The sequence below is a fragment of the Octodon degus genome, unplaced genomic scaffold, assembly GCF_000260255.1.
Source record: "Octodon degus isolate 3935 unplaced genomic scaffold, OctDeg1.0 scaffold00071, whole genome shotgun sequence".
In the NCBI taxonomy this organism is placed as follows: Eukaryota; Metazoa; Chordata; class Mammalia; order Rodentia; family Octodontidae; genus Octodon; species Octodon degus.
Genome location: NW_004524647.1, coordinates 3,420,383 through 3,436,730, shown reverse-complemented (window position 1 = coordinate 3,436,730; position 16,348 = coordinate 3,420,383). Strand labels below are relative to the sequence as shown.

Here is a 16,348-nt window from a genome sequence, read left to right as displayed (position 1 = left end):
TAAATGTCAACACCAAAGAATTAGACATAGCAAAAAGAAAATTCTGATAAAATCAAAAACCAAAAGACTGCATTAGTAGTACACAAGATATGTAAATGTAAATAAAACTAGTAGCCAAAAAAGTTCACACTGGACTAAAACACGTTACATATATCATTATTTTCCTCATATCATGGATTTAATACACAAAGCAAAACGTTTGAATAGTACAGAAGGATATAAAAAATAGGTTTCTCACTACCGTGTTACACTCTGAACTCTACCCACCACAGCAACCAAAGCCTACTTTTTAAAAAAATCCTACTAGCAGTGTCACAGATTTATTTTTTATCTTCTTTTTCCTATTACCATGTCTGAAAGTTTTGGGAAAGTACTTCATTTTTCTTTATAGCACTTATCACATCTTGACACTACAGTATTTATTCATTTGTTTATAGTCTGATGTGTCTCTCTAATATAACTCCCATACCTATGCATGCTTTTCTTTAATCCTAATACCAAAAATAGTACCTAATATACAGGACATAAAATTTGTCTGATAAATGAATAAATGCGTAATACCACACAAAAATTATATACTTACCTCATTTAATAGTTTCATAGTAACCTGTTACCTTGATAGGCCATGACTGAGTTAAGATATCTTCTACTGATAGGGCTTAGGGTTCTCTCAGACAGTGTTTGAAAAGAAGGAAAAATATCAGGTGACAGATTTTGTTAAAGGCTGGACATCTACCAAATATCAGAGTTGGATCCAGTGTTTGTTTACTTATATATACATCCCAATTACCACTAGTCAAATAAAATATACCCAGATTACAACTCTTGGATCACATTTCTGCCTCTATTTAGATCACTTTGTCCTAATGTCCTCCTATTTTCTATCCAGACAGTTTTAATGTATATAGATGCCTTCTATTACTATAGGTACTAACTATACCAGCACTGGATTTAAAACACTATAAAAATGCTTTCCAATATACAAGTGATGACAATACATGAAAGTTTTAACATTGTCAATTTCTGCCATAAAAGGGAATAATCCCTCAAATATGCACTGGTAAAATGCACTGCCTAATAATATACATATATATATTTTTTTTCTTTTCCCTCATATTTCCAACCTAAAAACAAAAGCAAGCAACGTTCAAAATTAAAACATTCTAACTCTATCTGAAATCCTTGCTCATATCCACCTCTTTAAAAATGACTCCCAACTCACCCATTTGTTAGGCGAACATCACTGTGGAATAATCTTAAATTTCAAAGACAGCATGCTGAGCTAGGCCACCACAAATGTTGATTCTGCTGTCTTCACTATCTTCTGACAAATCGTAATTGTCGCAATACAAACTGATCATGCGCCAAACTCCAGGAGTTGTTAAGCCAGCAAAAATGCTCAAAGCAGCCATGCTGCAGTCCAGTTATTTTGGCTGCAGTGACTTGGCCTGAATCTCTTCAACTATTAGTTCTGAAAGTATACTGTAAAGCTAGGAAAAACTAGGTGTGTTCTAAAAGCCCCAAGGGATTTATTTAAGAGTGACAATGTCTACATAGTTCCATTTACAATGACAAATCAATGATAACTAAGAGTATGCTAGATTCTACAAAGGCTATTAAAGTGAGTTAAAATTTAGGTATATGTAAGGTATAAAACTACATAGTTCAATGGTGACAAACCTATATAGCACACGTGTTGCAGCCAGCTGTTTATCACTGAACTCTAAAAGGTTTGCCATCACTGCTATAGTCTAATAAAGTACTTGTGGTATAGTTTGTTCAGTGTAGTCACTGGACCCTAACCTTCTGTTAACATCTAATTTTTATATACAGATTAAATATCCCTTATTGGAAATGCTTATAGTGTTTCAAATTTCAGATTTTTTAAAATACTAACATATACATAATGAGCTATCTGGGCAAGCAGGGTTGGAGTAGGGATGCCCCAAGTACAAATATAAATTCATTTGTACAAAATTCAGTTCATTCTTATATATCTTACATACATAGACCTAAAATATCTTTGTACAATAGTGTTGGTGTACCTGATTTCTTTTTTCTTTTCTTTCTTTTTTTTTTTTCTGCTTCTGTATTTTTAGGGAAGGTTCTACAGGGTGTTCAGGGTTTCACTACTAGATCAGACAGACTTTTAGTGATCCACCTGTTTACAGCCTCCCAAGAGCTGGGATTACAGGCACGCCACTACACCCAGTCTCAATTGCCCTCCCAGGGCACCCTGGGGGCGGTGGCAGCATGGCAGGCCCGAAGATCGAACCACCGGCCCCTCCACCTGCCTGCAGGTGCTTTAATCTGCTGAGCTATTTGGCCAGCCCTCTGATTTCTGACTGAAACCCATCACATGACATCAGTTCCAGGATTTTTTTTTTTTTTTTTACCTGTGGTGTCTTATCTATGATAAAATTTTAAGACTTTGGAACATTTCAGATTTCAGGAGTATGGATACTCAACCTGTGCTGACTTTACAATGCCATTTAAAAATAGTTTGAAGAAAAAAAAACAAAAATAGTTCAAAGAAAAAAAAAAAAGAATCCCCAACCACAGAAGTGAAGAGAACAAACAACTTTTTGAGACACGGTCTAACCTATCCCAGTTGGACCAGAATTTGCAATCTTCCTGTGTTAAGCTTCAGTACCACACTTAAAACTATTTTCAGCTATGTGGGAAGCTAATGCAGGAAGACTGAATGTTCTAGAGCCTTGACAACTGAGTCCCTGTCCCAAAATAAAAGGAGCTGGCATGTAGCTCAGTAGTAGACAACCTGCCTAGCACACAAAAGTCCCTGAGTTCAAGCTTCTGTACTCAGATTAAAATTCCAACAACAGCCATAGTGGCACACACCTGTAATCCTAGCTACTACAAAGGCTAAAGCAGGATGACAACACCTTCGGCCACAGCCTCAGCAACACAGACTGCAAAAAACAAAACTATTTTCTAGGATAAAACTAGTTCAAAAATAGCTATTTTATATAATAAGTACTAATTATAACCAGGAATCTATTTAGGAATAAATGCTGCCTCTCCTCCCAAAGCACTTGACAATTAGGACAGTGTTTGTTCATGGGTAAAACTTATGCCAGTAACAGAGACAAGGTGTCAAAAAAAAATGAGGTCAGCAGATATATTCTGACTGAGCTTCCTTCATTAAGATAAATACCCAAAGGGCATTTATCTCTGCTGACAGTTATTCTCAACTGAGGTCCCGGTAAATATGAAAGCAAGATTGGCATACTTTTTCAAAGCAATGCCATAATCCAAATGTTTATAATCTATTTAGATTCTCCCCAATTATTACAGATTAAAGATGCTTTACTAGGCTGTGTATTATATTATTCAGCTTTTAAAGCCAACCTATCACTTTACAGATTCACCAAAAACAAAGATGAAAAAATTAAGATCAATCAGGAATATCTAAAAATGGGCTATTAGACGTTAGTAAGGAATTAATATTTTATTACATTAAGTATGAAAATAGTATAGTAGATCTAAAAAATCTATTTGAGATGCATACTGAACTAAATATTACAAAGTGACAAAGTGTGAATCTGCTCTAAAGGAATTCAGAAAAAAGGGAAAGAAGAAGAAACAGATGAAACAAAATCAGCAAAACATTGGTAACTACTTGTGGTGGTTGATACATTGTGTCAATTTTCAGTATCAAAAGCTTGGCTAGACCCAGAAGCTTGGCTAGATCAGCTTGTCACACCTTGGGGCATGAGAGGCCCTGCCCCATAGTGACTCAGCACAAAAGGGTATATGAAGGAGTTGAGAAAGACTTCTGTGCCTCACCACTTCACAGCTGTCCCATTTCAGAGGAGCTTGATGGAGCACAGGTCTTCAGTTAGCACACACACAAAAAAAAGTTTTGATAGAGCCACAGCCACTGCTCCTCCTTTGCCCTTTTGCTGCCATAAATTGCTGCCATTTGCCTTAGAGCCAGCAAAATACAGGCTAAAACCTCTGCTAACTGTGAGCTAAACAAACCTTTCCTTCCTTCAATTTAGGGGTTGGTATTTTGTCCCAACAATGAGTAAAAAGTAACTTAGACACTACTGAAGCTGCTAATCGGGTTCTATGATGGAAAAAGACGTATTAATATATTCTAAAGCAATGGCATTTGTGTGTATATAGCAATAAATATTTCCTAGCCAGAAAATTAAATTCCTAATTTTAAAATTGTTGCTGTATTATCTGTTAATCACAAGCGTGAAATTGCATAATCACTCCATGCAATACACTCACACTGGTCAAATCTGGGATACTGATATCATCCACATCAGAGACAGTACTTCCCCTCCGACTGGTGCGACTAAAACAATCAGCAGCAGAAACCTTTTCAGTCCAAAAAAAAAAGAAGATACTTTAATAGTTAAGAGAGAAAAAAAGATAACATTGGCCAATGGGGGAAAAGTTGTTGTCATTTTGGTATACAATAAAACATCATAGAATGAAATAAACTTCTGCATCAGAAAAGTAAAGTGATTCAGAAGCAAACTCAAAATGTCCTTAAGTTCTTTTATTAATTTTTTTAAAGAAATAATTTTTATTCATTCTAATGAGAAAAAAATAGCGATGAAACAGTTTCAAAATAGGTTAGGACAGTTACAATAATTACTACATTGCATATTGTTGCCTCCGTAACAGTTATTCAGAGGACAAGATGTAGACATGATATCTTGTCTAAACAATATTAGTACAAACTTTTCTTCTCATTGAACTAAGAGAAAGTAACTATGTATCTATCCTAACTATCTTGTGTATACATATATATTTTTTTTCTCCACAACAAAAGTGTTTTATTTATACTTTTGCAAAGTTAGTAACATGCGACACAAAGTTTCCTAGTGACTTTTATTAATCTTAACTACAATTCATTTAAAAAAAATTTTTAACTACAATTCTGTGCTACAAAAGTCATTCACTGTTAAAAACAAGCATATCCAGCTTAAGACACTTCACTTTCTCATCAAAAGCATTCCATTCCTAGGACAATAACTATAAAAAGCCTTTACCAAATTTCATAAAATTTATAATTCATTATAGATCTCTCGTAAGCATAAATATTTATATGTAAGTATGAATACTAAAGTATCTGTAGGGTATTTACTATACCTTTACTATATCTAATTTCCACAATTTCCTCTTTTTTATATCCCTCAAGACCAAGAAATGTAGGTCAAAATAAGCAAAGAAACCACTGGCTCTTTTTGGTTCCCCAAAGTCATCTAGCTCTTTTTCCACTTCAAGCTTTGACATAAGTTCTACTTCTAGCTCTTTAAGCAGCTGGTGCCTACATTTCAGATCTTAGCTCAAAAGTCAGTTCTTCAGAGAAGCTGAGTCTGACCACTTCATTCAAAGTCACCCGCATACATATCCACCCTTCCATGTTCACTATCAATCATATCACCTGAGTTTTTTCTTCACAGTCCCTGGCATTTCCTTCTTTTTTGTTCCTTTCTCTACAAGTTTATTTTCTGTCTCATTCACTAGGACGTAAGCTCCACAAAGTCAGAAATCTGTTCTGGTTTACCACATTCCTAGCACTTAACATAGTTGCCAAAAATACAAGGGCACAATAAACATTTAATTAATAAATTATTTTTACCTCCCACACTATTCTTTTTTTTTTTCTGGTGGAACCGGGGATTGAACTCAGGCTATTCCACTGAGCCATCTCCCAGCCCCCCACACTAACTATTCTTTACTCAGCTGGCCATTTACTTTGCTTCAAAACTCTTCTTCTTGAGTAAAGGAATGCAGAAAGCCACCCACAAAAAACAAAATAGGCTTAACAGTATCAAGCTCTGCTAATTCTAATAGCCAAGCAATGATATTTTTAAATCACAATAACAATAATCACAACAATTAGACTCATATGCTAATATTTATTGGCACCTACAATCTCAGAATTTTGATAGTTTCCATATAGTAATTCATTTAATCCATATATTAGGCTTATCTACAGAGACACATCTCCACTGTAAATATAAACAAACTACCATTCACACAACTAACAGGTAGAAGTGGAAGCAAGGCCAGGCATGATAATCAGCTGTGAGCACAAGCACTAACAGGTTGGTGAAGGGACAACAAATGCTTTAATGAGATGAATTTTTGGAACCAAATCTCACAAATGTTTGGTGTTTCTTTCCTCTACGAAAACACAAAGTTCGAGTTTACAATCTTTCACATAAGAAGACATATTAAATATTTTGTATTACTCTTAAAAGAATTATAGCCTCTTTAGGGTTTATTCTAGCTTCAAGCTGACACACAATCCTCAACAACGTAATTATAAAAGCAGTAACTTAAATGTAACAAAAATACCATCAGCTCGCTATAATTTCCAATTTCACCAAAGAATAACCTAGTACCTCATTTCTTTTGAGCACCCACACTCCAGTCGAGTGCATCCTGTATTTTCCTCTAATAAATCTTTTTCATGCTTTTTAAAAAAAATAACCTGAAATTCTTTTATATTTTACTATAGCTATTTGTTGTCCCTGTAATTATTAATTAGTTGAATGTCTTGAGAGTAGAATTTCCTAATTTTTCTTTCAGTAACTTGTTAAAAAAATTCACAGGTCTCAGATGGATAAACATTAAGCTTACAATACAACAGTAAAGACAGTGATATGACTGTGTAATTTGTAATCCATAGTTATGAGTTCCTTATAGTGACAGAAGCATTTTTTTTTTTGCTTAAGAAAAGTAAAACCTCAATACATGACTTTATATATGAGATGAGAGCATATATTCTCAAAAAACATGACATAAGGCAAATTAGTCACATAAATAAGGAAAGGTTCAGTTTTGACAAATACAAATTTTACTTTCTAACAAATTTCACATGCTCACACACTGTTGTTGTTTTAAGTCATCGCATTTGTTTGCATACAAACTATGCTCACCACACTGTCTCTTTGCCCATGACTGGTGCAGTCAGAAGACACAAAGTTCACATTGTCATCGTTGATAAACTACAGATATTAAATGCAGATAATGAAAATTCAATTTCACTAGTCTTGATTTTAAGCAAATTAAGGTTCTGAGAAGCATGCATACTCCAGAAGCATTTTAACTGATGTAATCTAGTGTATATCATTAAGTAGAAAATCTGTTACAAGGCACAATGAGCTATCCAGAGAGAGAGAGAGAGAGAGAGAGAGAGAGAGAGAGAGAGAGATTGATTATAAAAAAACACAAGGAAGAAAGTAAAATTTTCTTTCAGTTAAACGAAGTGGGAAGCCTGAATGCAGTAGCCAAACTTGGCTAGGGATATCACATCTTTTTACCTTCCAGTTCCCACCGGAACCTATCAGGGGTGAAGAAATACACTTCATGTTTCAATTTGAGAAAGAAAGAAAAAAGAGAGTATCTTTTAAATGAAATAATGTATATTAAGGACAGAATTTCCTACCAGCAAGGACACTGACGTGATGGTCCTTATGTCCCTTTATCCCTCTCTGTGCAACTAGCTGGAGACGTCCTAGCATTACCCAACCCTTCCTCCTGCTTCGCAGCAGAAGGCTGTCCTTCAGTGTGTGCGGTCTTTTAATCTCCATTCTGACATCACTGAGAAACCATTCTAACATCACTAAGACAGGAAACTGTGAGTCAAAGTTGCAAGTGAAGTAGGATCTAGGCCGTTCACCAGACATGGTCTCATACCTGACTGAAGATATATTATCAAATTTGGTTTGCAAGGGGCCACCACACCTGGGACTTTAAAAATGCTACCAAACACAAAAACTGCCAAGTAGAATTTTATGATAGGGTAGGTTAAAAGTTAACTCCTTCCTCTGTGTGTGAAAAAGCCTGTATATCCTTAAACATCCATGTGAAATCTTTTTTAAATATAGGAGTGGCATTTTTTAAGCTGTCACTTAGAAACAGCCCCAATCATAAATGTAAAAAAGCCCATATAATTCATCTAGTCTAGTCCATTTTACAAAGTAATTTCTGATGATCATTAAGAAATTACTTTAATAATTTCTGACATTATTAAAGATAACAAGGTAGTTCTTAGAGTCATCATTTGCCACTGGAAATGCAAATTAGTGCTGGTGGTTTTGGTTGTCAATATGGTAAGGTATGTCACAATAAAATTTATGTTCTTTGATCCCATCATTTCATGATATACAATTTACCTTACAAATCTACTCATGTACGTATACAAAATAAACTTGGATAAGAATGTTCATCACAGGCAAGTGTGGTGACACATGCCTGTAACCCCAGCACTCAGGAGGCTGAGGCAGGAGCATTGCCATGAGTTCTAGGCCAGCCTGGACTACATAGTGAGATCCTGTCTCAAAAACAAAAGGTCCATCACATAATTATCTATAGTCGCAAATATTTACAACCTAAGTAAACACTGACAAAGAAATGGCTTTCAAAATGTATAACTAGGGCCAGGAATATAGCTCAGTGGCAAAGCGCCTGCCTGGCAGGCACAAGGTTATGAGTTCAATTCCTGGTACCAAAAAAAAAGATAAAAATAAAAAACAAAATGCATACCTATGTACCGATAGAATAATATATTGTCATTACAAAGACTATGCTAATATGAAACTACCTCTAGAGGAATTAAATAGAAAAAGGGGCATGACTTGTTGAAAAAATTAATATGAAAAGAAGATGCAACAATTCTATATGAATAGATATAGGAAAATATTTTAAGAAAACACTAGGAAGCGATATTCATGTTAAAAATAAAAAGCAATCATATATAGGAACACTCGGAAAGGAAAATTGGTTCTATCTGAGGCTTGGGCTGGAGGCTTTTACTTTGCATTTTCTTTAATTCATGTTACTTTTATAAATTGAAAACTAAATTTAGAAAGGCTAGACAATTAGAATTGTCACCATTTTGTTTTCTAATCTTTTATTCATTCATTTAGTTATTTAGATACAGGGTCTCATTATGCAGCTCAGACTCATACTGATCCTTTTGCCTCAGCCTCCCCAGTGCTGGGACCACAGGTGTGTGTCACCACACCTGGCTTTGGTGGCTGGCACAGTGAGCCCAGGGCTCCAGGGCCGGAACAAGAACACCATGCAGTACCAAGGACTGAACCTTGGTCCTTATGCTTGCCAGGCAGGCACTTAGACCACCAAGCTATCTCCCCAGCCCTGTTTTGTTTTCTATACAACAATTTTTAAAACTTGGTTTATTTTTTTCTTCTATCCCATAACAAAAGTGTTGGTTAGCAAGTAAAATGGCTACATGTATGAAGACAAAAAGGAAAAATGGGTAGCTAACTCAACAATGAGTTACTACTGCTAAGAACACAAGATATTTGACACAACAACTAAATATAAATACTTGAAAATTTTCTAGTGCTGATGATTCCAGACTGGCTTAAGAAATTATGTAGGGGCTGAGGAGATGGCTCAGTAAAATAAGTGCTTGCCTGGCAAGCGTAAGGGTCTGAGTTCAAATCCCTGGTTCTGAAAAAAGAAAGAAAAAAGAAAAGAAAAGAAAAGAAAAGAAAAGAAAAGAAAAGAAAAGAAAAAAGAGAGAGAAAAAAATTATGTGCTGCTAGGTAGGGTGGTGCATGTCTGTAATCTCAGCATCTGGGAGGCTCAGGCAGGAGGATCACCATGAGTTTGAGGCCAACGTGGGCTACCCAGTTAATTCAAGGCCAGCCTGGACTACAGACCTCAACCATGTCTTTAAAAAAAAAAAAAAAGAAAGAAAAGAAAAATCTGTGCTCAGTCACATTCAAACAGAAACCACCAATTAATTAGTACTGTACTTAATTTTGTATACTGAGGGAATACCATAATCCATGCACAAGAGTGAAACATTACACATCCTCAATATTCTAACCAGTGCATACACATTAATGACAAACCAAAAAATTCTATTTATAGCATGCAAAGACACTACACAGCTCACCACAGGACTGCTTCGGGCTGAACTTGTTCTTGATGAGTAATAACTGTATTCAGATGGCTATAAAGTTTACAAGAAGAAGGGCTTTACAATCAGTAGTGAGCAACTGCCTTTTCTTTAAGGAATACAGTAGTGACCACAGGCCTAACCTGACCCATACTCCCAGGGTGAAAGTAATTCTCTGGTCTGGAACTCAACCTTATTCCCACCACCCAGGGTCTACCAGCTCTCTGAGAGGAGAGAACAGGCTTGCCCTAAGAAGAGCTGCTTACACTTGGAGTGCTTGCCATCCTGGTCCTCTAAATATGTACTTCTTGTCATGACATACCATTTATTGCCATAATGTCTCTCAAGTAAAGGCTTTTTTTTTTTTAAAGGGTAATAAATTGAAAAAAGACATACACACACACACACACACACACACACACACACAAAGTAAAAAAGAAGAGCTGCTTAGATTTGTTCAGGTAAAGCTACTGAGTCACAAGAGATTACTCTCTCGCCTCATACTTAAGCCACGATTCAAACAGCCCCTTTAGCAAAGTTTGGGTAAGAGTCACAATTGGCTAGTTGAGTGAATAAATCACATCTTGTAATTACAATTCTGATTAAATAACATTTTCTTTGTAAGTAACCTATGCTCTCCCATATCGTAACCCCTCACAACTTCCCCATATAGACTTACAGTTCGAGAACCATAAGGGTTATATAATCCACCACTGTATAATGATGCCTAAAGAACAAAAGAAATGCCATTTATCTATTTAGCATAAGGTTGTTTCGAAAATAACTTTCTATTTCCAGTACTCAGTTGCAAAAGTTTTGAAGAATGAAGACTATAGGTGGTAACTTTTTTTTTTTTTTTTTTTGGTAGCCAGCTCAGCCCACCTGGGGGCAGGGCTGGTACAGCATGTGGTGCAAGGGATCGAACCAAGGTCCCTGCGAGTGCCTAAGCTTGCCTAAACAGGCACTTTAGACCACTGAGTTATCTCGCTGGCCTGGTAATGCTTTTTTGTGTGCACAAATTGCTTAATTAGTCTCATAGCGTCAAACTCACATTTCATTATAATAGCACCACTGTTACTTTCACCATCACATTACAAAACTAAGAGAACTCAGAATTATTTTAAAAAGAAACTGGGATTAGGGAACATTCTGCCAATTGTCACAATAAAATTAAGTTATAAAATCTCAGCATCCCAGTCTGCTAGCACTGCTCACAATATAACAGCTTGATAGCAACCAAACAACAATTTTCATATTACACAGAACTACTACTTTAGCTTTTAAGCAGCATGCTTTATTAGAAAAAAGATTAACTCAAGCTATCCCAAAGAAAAATAGGACATCCTTTCCATGGGCAGCCATTTCACAAAAGTTCATGTGGTGAGACACATATAAATCTACCTTTTTTGTAGGAAACAGATTCTACGCAAGTCAGCAGTGTCTACTTCTATAAAGAGAATATCTCTATTCTTAATGCCCTTAAGTTTTAATATTTTAAGCACTGATAGTACATTTCTCAGTATACATGGCACGTAAAGCCTATTGTCCTAGACTACTATGGAAGAAAGCTTTTAAAACACAAAGCACCACATTTGCAGCCCCACAGCAGCATACATAGCAGAGGAGGAAAATACAAACCAGACTAGTACTTCTCAGCAAACCAGAATTTGAAGTAGGAGAAGCCTATGAAAAAAATGCATTATTAAACCTGAAGAAAAGCAACTGGTAGTTCTAAAGGAAAACATACTCTACAGAAAGTACTAACCCTTTTACTCTTAGATGTTGCCAAAGGGTCACTGTAGAGGGAAGAAGAGTTCTAAGAAAGAAAAACAAAGCAAAATAAATAAGCAAAAACAAAATTTGGTCTCAGCAACTTGACAGCAAGAAGCTTACAGTTTTATAATCTATACGTTATTAGTACTTCCTGCTTGCTTAGTTTAGAAACACATGCAGTAAGAAACATATTAGAAACTTTTTTAAAATATCAACTGAAGGAATGAGAATAAAAATCATGCTATAGTTTTTGACAGATGTGTCTAAATCCTATGAGTCTCTGAATACTATTGCTAGGATATGAGACGGGAACCTAATAAAATATTGAGGAAAAGAAGACCATGGATGGCACTGAGTGTGTGGCAAATAGCTATCATGTCTCACTTACCAGCAGTTTTTATGATACTTTCATTGATGTCATGACAAATTTCTAATGGGTTCAGACTAGCTACTGGGAGAAAATAGCCACAAATACTCTTTTCCAAACAGTTTAGAAAACTGTTATGTCAAAACAAGCTGTGGACAATCTGCTTTTGTTTAATCAGATAAACTGTACCAATCACAATGAATCCATGTACTGAAAGAACATGGCTTCTTAAATTTTGAAAAAATTTTCATTAGTACACATTTGTAATATACAATGATTATATCAACTGTGAGGTGTTGGCACATGTATATAACAAATCTTAATTTATTTTCCTTCACTTTCTCTCTCATCCTCCTCATTGTCTCCAGCATATTTTTTAAAGGAATAAAATATTTCCTGATGTCACTTGAGAACATAATTTTCATATCTTTTTCACCAAACCTATTCAGACATAGAAAATATGAGTACTGAAATTATGTGTATAAGTTTTACAAGGTCACAACCACCCCCAAGTTCTGAGGTTTGAACATGCTCACCAAGTGCTCTCCATGGAGCCCCAGCCCCAGCCCTGAATTATTCTAAATGACCGTGTGCCATACGTGAATATGTTTTAAATGTATGATACATCAAATGCTTTAAAAACAAGTCTAACATTAAACCAACAATTACATTCTTTTCATCTCATATATAGTTTATACTTCCATGTGTAAATTTTTTTGAAAGGGTACCTATCCTATGAAATGTACTTGTGCCTACTGATTCACTAATTTCATTTGAAGGCACTCTCACATGGACTATATGAATTCAATGACCAAAAACTGGTATGTACACAGCCATTTTTCTGTTAGTTACAACTAGTCAAAGTGCAAAATGGGGGATTAGAAATGTGTTAAACAAAAATGGATAAAACACATGAAGCAAAAAAAAATTTTAGACAGACCCGAATGTAGTATGCAGAGGTAGGTTTGCTATGTTTAAGACTGCTATAGTTCCTCTGATCAAAGTAAAGGCCACTCTGAAAAAGCAAAATTAAACACATTTTCCTATGTTAAATGTTGCTGACATAACAACACATATAAAAATCTGAACACATACAGCCAAAATGTGATATTGCCAAATTTCCTTCTTTAAAACAATTTCTAAAGCACTAGATTGATTACATTAAGAAAAAGTCAGTGTAATAAGTACTTCAAATCTATCAAAAAAGTATTAAAATTTAAACATTTTCAAGTCATCGCTAGTATCTTATTACTTAAAAAAAATAAACCAGTAGACAATTAGAAATAGAAATAATTTATTCTCATTTCATACTTAAGAATGGCCTTGAAAAATCTAGAACAGATGAGTAATTACCATTTTTATAATCCATCTGGCAAAACTACAGATATGATTAGAGTTATTTGATTTCAACTTCTCCTACTCCCATTATTTGTCAAAATAAACTGATGAAATTAAATTACAAAAGGGAGGGAGGAAGAGAAAGAAGATGCACATACTACATATGGTTTGGTCTAAAACATCCATAGCAGGTTAATTTCTAATACCCTGTATAAAAAACAATTTTATACATTGGGATTACTTGAATTAAATTATCTATAAAATTCTTTTTCTAACTTTTGTAGCCATCATTTTTACCCAGTGTTAAAGTACATTTTAAGCAACCTCTAGTTTATTTTAATTTTTTTTGAACTAATTTACAGCAGGGTCTACAGGGTGTACAGGGTCTCACTACACAGATCAGATTCATAGTGATCCTCCTGTTTCCAGCCTCCCAAGAGCTGAGATTACAGGTACACACTATCACACCCAGTCTCAATCAGTCTCAGCACTTCCCAGGGGTGGGGCAAGCTGGCATGCTGGGGATCAAACCCTGGCCTAAACAACCTCTAGTTTAAAAGTCTTCTTTTTTCACTGCCAATCTTACAATCAGGGACACTCTACTACCACCCCACCTCTACAACTTTTGGCCCTGCCTTCCTGGATCACTCACTCTTCACTCATATCCTCACTAAGGGTGATCACTGCCCATAGCTCTTAAAAACAGAAACTGCCAAAGCCTCTGACTCAGCTTCCTTCCATCACATTTTCCCTTCCCAGGCTCTTCCACCAGCCAGCACCTCCCAACTCCTCCCAAATCCCTATCCTACCACTCCCAAGGGAATCTTGAATTAGCAGAGAGTTTAGGTCTACACTCCTTTTGCAAGTCTTGTAACAGGAAAGAGGTATCTCTAATGCCCCAAGAAAGTATTCTATAAACATTTTTCTCCTACAGAAATGTTTAGCAAGGTGATGAGAATGGAGACCACATTAAGTACTGCTACAGTTTACTTATAGTTTAAAGAATTTTCTGTAAGCTAATATGAGAACACTGCCATTACATATTTCACTAGTTTCTACAAAAAATACATACATTAGTGTGTGTGTGTGTGTGTGTGTGTGTGTGTGTGTGTATTTCAGTCCCCAAAACACAAATTTTGAGAATGAAAGTTACTTAAAGATTGGCATGGCCCACAATATCAAACTAAATCAATTCAGAGTTTCTAAAACAAGAATGAATTTTGACAAAACTCATTCTTGAGATATATTCCAAAGAACAGCTCATAAATAAAAATTACCCCCTTCATAAGCATCTTGCGATTAACTTACTAACCAACCTACCTCCCCTTAGAATTAGGGTTTATTAATTTGCCATTAAATCTTACGAATAAGAACGAAATTCCTTTAATAAGATCCCAATGTATGATGTTTCAGCACCTTAAAAAGTTTCCATAATGTCTTTGGGGCATATCAAAAGAGTCATAACTCTTTTGATTACTTTCTAAAGTAATTACTTTCTAAAGTAATCAGAAAACTTATGAAATGACACACAAAGCAGAACTAACCAGTAGGTCTTTATGAGAGCCAAAAGATCTTTTCTTCATTCTGTAAGACTGACTATGAGAATGATCCTGGAAGTAAATATTTTAAGTTAACTTTACTGAAAGCACAATGAAGTTGTTAAAATAATAAAATTCATCTAAAATTAATGCACACAAAAATCAGTATACAACACAGAGCAATCTACATGCATTCTATTTCCCATCTGTTAATAAAAGATTCCTTGTACTTTAAAAGCTATGTGACCTCTCTACACATCTTCATCCTTCCTCACCTTCCCTTGTGCCCAGCAACTAGCTTAGTGTCTAGCCAGGTAAAGAAAACCTGACTGGGATTTAGAGCCAGGCAGAATGTGAAGACCTTCACTCCACACCTCACTAAGTTCTTTTGTCTTCTTCATTAACTATACATGACAAGAGTCTCCCTCCATTATCCTCTCATCTAAAAGCCAAAAGCAATCTTTTGAATCAACAAAAACAATATTGAGGATAAGGAATAAAACATTTGGTGTCTGAGCCAGTACTCTTAACCCAAGTACTGAGCCAATACTCTTGATGGCCTCACATGATATGCTGCTAGAAAACAAAGTAGTATGGATTGCCTATTGCCCAGCAGTATTGCTAAACTGTCACTTATATAAAGGTCCTTTAAAGTTAGGACTGTTTAAACAGGTCATAAGTTTTTCTACAAATTCAGACAGAAATATACAGAAATTAAATAACAGGAAAGTTGGGCAGGGATGCAGCACACCACCTGCCTTGGCAAGCACAAGGCCCTGAGTTCTATTCCTGGTACCAAAAAAGAAAACAAAAACAGTAATGTTAATAAACAGGTCAGATGTTAAATAATAAACCAAACCACTGAGGTATATACTGCTCACCTAAAATGAAAATGTACTACATGTACTCAACCTCTTCATAGCCAAATGTGAACATTCTAGACATGTGAACAATGTCTAAAAATTTAAGCAGCCTATTAAGCTAGAATTTAATCTTAGCTAATACGACATACTGAATTAAACCAAGATGGTTGGATATCACTGATGTCAAGTGCCATCCAGCACACCTGGATGTTTTTTGTTTAGTAACTTCACATCTACTAGCTTGTAACATAAACACAGGCCTGTGCTACTGTGGCTCAATATGTATCAAAAACACTACTGGAAACCAGGTATAGTGGCACATGCCTACCAATTCCAGCTACTCTGGAAACTGAGGCAGAAGGATAGAAAATTCAAAACTAGCCTGGGCAATTTAGCAAGAACCTGCTTCAGAACAAGCACAAAAAAAAAATAAAAATAAAAATAAAAAAGGGGTGTAGCTCAATGGCAGAACACTTGTCTAGCATGCCTGAAGTGTTCCCCTGGGTTTAGTCCTCAGTACACACAGAAGGGAGGGAAGGAAAGC

The 16,348-nt window shown here is 35.6% G+C and overlaps 1 protein-coding gene across 1 annotated transcript in view; it reads right to left on the bottom strand.

The window, feature by feature from the left end:
* The window catches only part of Lrrfip2 (LRR binding FLII interacting protein 2), a 134,094-nt gene that overhangs the window by 38,989 nt on the left and 78,757 nt on the right, over positions 1-16,348 (bottom strand). The window contains exons 8-15 of the mRNA XM_023719781.1: positions 14,948-15,013; positions 13,006-13,080; positions 11,691-11,741; positions 11,564-11,608; positions 10,605-10,652; positions 9,923-9,979; positions 6,930-6,998; positions 4,261-4,350 (exon numbers count right to left, since the gene is read on the bottom strand). Coding sequence (XP_023575549.1) covers positions 4,261-4,350; positions 6,930-6,998; positions 9,923-9,979; positions 10,605-10,652; positions 11,564-11,608; positions 11,691-11,741; positions 13,006-13,080; positions 14,948-15,013 — 501 coding nt within the window. The remainder of the gene's footprint in view (positions 1-4,260; positions 4,351-6,929; positions 6,999-9,922; positions 9,980-10,604; positions 10,653-11,563; positions 11,609-11,690; positions 11,742-13,005; positions 13,081-14,947; positions 15,014-16,348) is intronic.